Raw genomic sequence first — 6,883 nt, forward strand, 5'->3', positions numbered from 1 at the left:
TTCACCCACCTCATACATAAGGATATGCTCTTCTTTAACACCACAACACACTGCCTCCCAGATGCAAGAGTGGACACAGTCAATGAGAGGTTGAGAGACTGGTCTTCTTCATCAGTCAAACTTATAACTGTCCATGAACGACGCAGCTCTGTGGGCGTCCGAAACAACAAAGGGGCTCTTTGATAAACTATTTGGTGTTCGAGTGCATTATCAGTCTTCTGACTCTAAAGATTCTTAAGGGCACCCAGACTCTGGGACAGTCTGCCAGAGGAGATAGAAATGCAACATATTTGTCCACCTTCAAATAAAACAATCTTAAAAACTCATTTCTGAAAAGTTGCATTAATGTAAAATCGTCTTGTTTTCCTGCTCACTCCTCCTTTGGCTCAGACCCAACCACATGTCATCGCATCTCATGTATCAAACCAATCCATCTGACCATCTATCAGAAAGGGAAAATATTCAAGCAGTCTAAGTCATTGACGTCCTTTGAGGTTTCATTACAGGAAGGAATACAGCTCTACTATCATCCACAGAAGATCACCAAAGACAAATGTCCACTGCAGAGCAGATACAGGTTTATGAAATTACACAGCCAGTTACAAGGCTTTTAGTCCACTTATGACAACTGACGAAAGGATTCAGATCCAATTTAATACTCCACATACATCCTATGACGGTATGGCTGCCCGCAGTGTCCAACCCGCAACTTTTCGTGTTAGCTGCATTTCAGAGATACCTCAGAGCCCACAGTAACCATTAGGTGGTGAGCTGGTTTGCTGAGGCGGTGTGGAGGTAAACTGAATGGTCGGCAGTGAGAGACAGCCGGCTGGGTTTCTTTGAGGTTATGGTCATCCCCTCGGGAAAGTGGTTAGGCCCTGCTGTTTGCTTTGGAGTAACCCAGCCCCTCCCCTTTATAAACTCCACATTGTAACAGGACCATTGCCACAGAGGACACCTGTCACTAATCGCAATCTCAATGACAAATTATTGTAGACGAACATTCGACCACCACTTGATATATGTAAATGAGCATGGGCATAGCGGTGCTGTCTTGTGTCTAGTTTGCAGGTGTGTAGGAAGGCTGTGAAGGAGGCAGTGAAAGGGAACGGGGGGAGATGAGGGCTGGGAGGGGGTGAGGAGAGGACTTCATGGGACGGGGCTAAGGTGGTGTCTGCATCTTCTCCAACAGAAACTTTCTCTCTGCCTCACACAGACTTGCTCACTGTGCTGGACTGGAGCAGCACTCTCACAGCCACCGGGGGATGATGCTTCAGCGTTATTCTTTCTAAGCTTGCCGCAGGCTGCAGTGGAGGGGCAACCCGCCAGCAGATGGGCTGCTGGCCTTTTCTATCTTTATCACACTTTTAATTGGGACACTTGTGGGGGGGGGGATATATAGCTCCGCACACACTGTTGTGAGGCAAATGAATGGAGCAGACTTGCAGGGGATTTCCCCAGGTTGCCTACACACCAATGGACCTGGACAGCAGTTTATAGGGAACCCATTGGCTCTTGGCAGAATAATTTATGTTTTTGTTTGCAACATTTCACAGTGATTTTTGTGGATTATTGGAGCAACTTTGAAGACATTTTTTTAATCTGCTTTTAAGTTGACGAACAAAAGCATTTTTTATGACCTTGCTTCTCCAGATTTTCTCAAGGATGTCCTCCATAGTCATGCTTCACCAGTGGAGCCTTGCTGTGTTTTTACTCTGTTTTCCGATGACTCTACACGGAAGGACAGTTTCTGCAGTTAGTAACAGAACGTGAGTCCATTTGAATTGCATACTGTAAAATTAGTAAGAGTAATTTGGAATTATAGGACAGACAATTTAAATACACTTTGACTTGTTTTCACTTGCATATAAACTTCAGAGACTTGCCTCAGCATCAGTGAATGATCCTAGAAACATGTGCTGCCCCCTTCTGTGCTGAGGTTGAACTTCAATTTAGCCAAAGTTGCAGTCAAATATAAATGTAGCAGACATATCATACATAACATCACTTATTACAAACATAAATACAAAGAAAACCCATACAACAAATATGACTGAAGAGTATTATTTGGAAATGAACACAGGATTAAAATGTATTTATGTCAGACATATTGACTATTTAGCTGAGGTTTGAGCTTCCTATAATTGAAACATGTTTTACACGAATACTAAGAAGGCTTTACTGACCTGGTTGCAGGAGGAGGTCAGTAAGCCATGCCCAGCTGATGCACGACAAAGGTCGCACCATGCAGGAGTTGAAGCGTCGACTGTGGATCCAGGAGCTGTTGCATAAAGTGCACACAGCCAATGGGCCAGCACCTACCCTCCAGGATAGGACACCAAACTTCAGTGGAAATTCGGTACATCTGAAGCCACCAGAGGCGTCGAAGAACATACTGGACAGATTCATACTGGACAGAGACGGCGGAAACCTGCCTCAGGAGACCAACAAATCTCTGGCCTATAAAGACCAGCCGCTCAAGTTGGCTACAAAAAGGAAAAAAAAGGTGAGGTTTGGGCGACGTAGAGAGACCGACAAGAAACGCAGACGAGAACGATAACTTGTGACACGATGGTGGAGTCGGCCTCAATCAGACACAGACTTGAACGACTGGAAAAACAGTCTCCTCATCCAACATGCCTGTATGATATTATTGCTTTGCTTTTTTTTCTTGTCAGAATGCATATTTAATGTATGTCACATTAACAACCTGCTACGGCCATATTTATTTAGAAAACACCTCGGTATCATGGATTTATTACACTGCTACGGGATTGGAATGTGGTGTCGCAAAGTGACTTCATTATCATGAACCATATATATCGACAAACAGTAATTTATTTTGTTTTAAAATGGTGTATATTTATTTTGTGAATGTGTCGTGGTGCTGCTGACTAAATTCCGTATTGCACTTTAGAGATATCATATTCATGTTCTTTTGTGGTGGATGTTTTTATTTCAAAGGCAAACTATCCGTCCATACCGGAGACATTGTGTGCACTTAAAAGTTTATTTTTCTAAAAGATGCAAAGTTGGTTTAATTCAGCTGACGGTCCTCACTTGCACTGAGAACTTGTGTATATTTGTCCAATTAATCAAGCATTAAAAAGTATTAAAATCAGTAGAAACACAACTGTTTCTGTGTGATCACTGCTTAATTGGTGAACTATACTATAACTAATATAGATATATATATATAATAGGGGTGGGATTTGAGCTACAAGCGAGCCACATTTTTCTATTTGAATGAATTTGGTATATTACTGAATCAAATGATAGACCCATACATACATTTAAACAACAAATATTATTTTGCATCAGTTTGACAATAGCACAATAAATCACAATGGTGGCTATATTCAAGTTATTATATCACCTCATTTAAACTAAAGTTGTTTTAATGTCTTGAAAATATTTGTATAAGAATTTCAATTTTATAAGAATTTCAAGTCCATTCAGAGTAGTGGAAACCCTGGCCATTGTGTAGTGAAAAACCTCCCTGAACAAAAGCAAACAGATGCTTTTGTTTGCTTTTGTTCAGGGATTCCTCCATGTTTGTTGTTGTTGTTATCATCCTAGCTGCCACGTGTCTTGTGCATCAGTGTGATCAGTGGAGCAGGAACTCCTGCACTTACAAAGGTTCTGCGTTGTCTGGAGCGCAAACTGTTAAATAAAATTCTTAAGTTAAAACGATTAAATGCTTAAATATTTAAATGCATTTTTTGTTGTAATTTATTAATCCATATATATATGATCAAATAAAACAAACTGTTATTCCATGATGACACAACTCAAGACCCTCTTAAATGACGCCAAGAAAGTTGATGCTAAACAGTGAGCAATTTGCTTTCAAATAGGAGATTGCTGCATTTATTTGAAATACGAATTTCTGAGCACAGAAACACAGTGGCTGAATGAAAAAATAAAACTGTAGTCAAACAAACATGTCTTTTGTTTGTTTGACTTTTCTTTGATGATGCTGTTAGCACCATACGTGAGAACATGTGGCGTTTTTAACAGCTGCTGACAGAACGGTACAAACACTGGTAATGGAAGGGATGCATCCGCGTCAGCTATATCCTGTGCTACGAGCAGCACTGTGTAGCGCAGGCCATTAGTCGACACAGAGTCGTAAATGCTGTGGAAAGCCAGATAAAGCCGCTTCAGGAGTCCACAGCTCGCACACCAGAAATCAATCACACGTTGGGAGGGATACACTAATGTCTCCAGAGAGGGGAGGAACAGAGAAAGTAATCAATGCTCTATGGAGATATTTATGGTGGTTAAAGGTTTTTGTCTGTGGTGCAAATCTACACTGTAAAGACAACACTTTGAGAGACTGAGAGAGATAATACATGATTTTACCACTACCTTCGCTGCTAAAACAAAAATGTCTGTCTCTGTTACACAAAACTGCGTATCTCTGAGAGATACCAAACAGTATATAGAATTGTTCTACCACTGCAGAACATTATTTAAAACGCGCATCTAACCAGCAATGACTACGACTACTATTAATATTTCTAACATTGATCATTTCAAACAACTGGTGCCATCCTTTTTTACAATACTTCATTTTAAAGAGTAGATACCCGCTGTCCATTTCTCTTTAAACCTAGTCAAGCATAATGGATGCGAGCACTCACACCACATAGAGAGAGCAGTGAGAAGGTGGCTCCTCTGTCCACCTAAACAAGACTCACCCGAGGATTACTCACCAACAGACTCAAGCCAGCAGAGTGATAGAAAGAAAAGATGGTAAGTGTGTTAGGGATATTTATCTAATATGTAATCCTGTGAGAATGTTAAACCCTACGTTAATGCATGAATAATTTGAAATCATAATTCAGCATTTGATGGTACAGATTATTTTTGAGTATTTTAATCTGTAAGTCACTAACATGAACGCATTTTTTTAAACGCAGTTAACTTTTAGCAGTACATTTACTAGTTGGATTGGATGTAGTTAATTACATCGAAATGAGTAAACACATATCCGCCTATTTGAATTTTGTCTTCATGTCAAGTGTGATTTCAATCTCACTGTACTAAAACCATGCATATAACGCTCCTCCACTTAGAGACCTGTTTTCTCGTCTCTTGAGTTCTGTCTTTATGTTTTAGTTCCACATTGAAGGAAACTAGTTTACAGCGCTGTGATGGGGTTGCAGCAGTGTTCTCTCAGAACGGCTCTAAAAGCTAAATCACTTTTGCCTCTGTTATCCTAAAGTGATAAAAACAGGAATGCAATTCTCAATTGATTAACTCCATTGGAATCATGTTTGTTTGTTGGATGTCATCAGAAACTCAGCTGATACATGACTGCTTTCCTTCCCTCTGACAGGAAACACTATGACAACATGGCCGTCCCCAACAGCTACGGGCTGATATTCGCCTGCACCTGTGGAGTGATCATGGGTGTCGGGCTCTGCGCCAATCTGCTGGTGTTCTCTCTTTTCGCTAAATACAACACACTGCGCAGGAACCGCCTGGACATCCTCCTGCTCAGCATGACGCTGGCCGACTTCCTCACTCTGCTTCTCATCCCCTTCACCCTGCACTCGGCCGTCAGCTACTCCTGGCCTCTGGGCAACACCTCCTGTGTAGTCTACCAGTTCCTGCTGGCCTTCAGCCTGGCTGCCAGCACATACTCGCTATGTGCGGTGTCCATGACCCGCGCCATGATCATCACAAACCCACACCAGCCGCCTGCGATGGACCTGGTTGTCTTCATGTTTGCCATGGTCTGGGCTCTAAGCTTCTTCATCAGTTTGCCCCTGCGGATGTTTGCCACCAAGGAGAGCCTCGGCCCAAAGTTGGCAAACTTCACCTTCTGCCTCCCGACGATCCATGAACATCATTATCAAGTGATTCTGAGCCAGTTTGTGCTTTACTACTTCCTCCCGATGCTGATCATCGGCTTCAACTACGCCCGCTTGGCTGTGTTTCTTCGCAAGAGTCCTGTGATGTCACTGTCCAGTGCCAGAAACACCCGGCGGGCCTCAGTAATGGTGTTCTTGGCTGCAGCCACCTTCTCAGTGTGTTGGCTCCCTGGCTACGTGCTGGAGCTGTGCGTGTACTTGGGGCTATATCAGCACGGACAGGCTTGGGAGACCTTCTACTTTATTTGCACAGTGCTGCAGTACCTGCACCCCTGCATTAACCCGGTGCTCTATGTGCTGCTGTCCAAGCGTTATCTCCACACGGGGGCAGCCTGGCTCTTCAACTGTCGCAGGAACAGAGTACAACCACAGGTCACCAGCATCACCTCTGACAGCCTTTAGGCAGAACCTCTCCACTCTGCAAAGTATTTTTTTTCTCAGCAAACATATAGGAAAATGTTCAGTAAAATAAAGTAAATCCTGTTTAACAGTAATTGTTTCAATTCATCTGCAGATAGAAACAGCACAGCAAGAAAGGAAACAGTCAGTTCTTCTGCCTCAAACCACTTGAGTTTAAAGATCCTGGTGACAATGTTGCACTTCATCAACTAAATAAACATTCATTGATATTCTGTAGGGATGGCTAACCATTACCAGGGATCAAGACTGAACCAGTTACACCAATCAGATTAAAATACAATCATTTTACAAAAGACGAAAAGCCCCAAATCACTTTCCAAAGGCAACGTACTATGAACTTGATTTGTTATTACATTATTCGACATTGGAGTTTAACTTTATTGAGCAGTACATAACATTGTATGAAAGATTGTTTTTGTCACTCCAGCTTTTGATCACAACAACAGCCCTCAGGTTGGTGTGACAGGGCTTTGCAGCAGGTGTCATGGTTACAGAAGGAGATTATGAAGAGTAATAACAAGGCTGTCCGAACTCTGGCATCCACTGTGGTAATAGGAGACCACCTGCCCCTCCCTCTATCA

General features: G+C 42.4%; 2 protein-coding genes across 2 annotated transcripts; both read left to right on the forward strand.

The window, feature by feature from the left end:
* Positions 1 to 1,665: 1,665 nt before the first annotated feature.
* On the forward strand, positions 1,666 to 2,634 carry LOC128771115 (parathyroid hormone-related protein-like). Its single transcript, XM_053886270.1, has 2 exons — positions 1,666 to 1,769; positions 2,197 to 2,634. The coding sequence occupies exons 1-2, from the start codon at positions 1,666 to 1,668 to the stop codon at positions 2,558 to 2,560; spliced, it is 468 nt and encodes a 155-aa protein (XP_053742245.1). The 3' UTR covers positions 2,561 to 2,634.
* Positions 2,635 to 5,360: 2,726 nt separating this feature from the next.
* On the forward strand, positions 5,361 to 6,284 carry LOC128771299 (galanin receptor 2a). Its single transcript, XM_053886651.1, has one exon. The coding sequence runs from the start codon at positions 5,361 to 5,363 to the stop codon at positions 6,282 to 6,284; it is 924 nt and encodes a 307-aa protein (XP_053742626.1).
* The last annotated feature ends 599 nt before the right edge of the window (positions 6,285 to 6,883 follow it).

This window comes from Synchiropus splendidus, chromosome 14 (assembly GCF_027744825.2).
Source record: "Synchiropus splendidus isolate RoL2022-P1 chromosome 14, RoL_Sspl_1.0, whole genome shotgun sequence".
NCBI lineage: Eukaryota > Metazoa > Chordata > Actinopteri > Syngnathiformes > Callionymidae > Synchiropus > Synchiropus splendidus.

Excerpts from the sequence above, each read along its gene's own strand:
- LOC128771299 (XM_053886651.1), top strand. The coding sequence starts at position 5,361 with ATGGCCGTCCCCAACAGCTACGGGCTGATATTCGCCTGCACCTGTGGA.
- LOC128771115 (XM_053886270.1), top strand. The coding sequence starts at position 1,666 with ATGTCCTCCATAGTCATGCTTCACCAGTGGAGCCTTGCTGTGTTTTTA. Across the intron at positions 1,770-2,196 it reads TCTGCAGTTAGTAACAGAAC|GAGGAGGTCAGTAAGCCATG; the intron begins GTGAGTCCATTT and ends ACCTGGTTGCAG.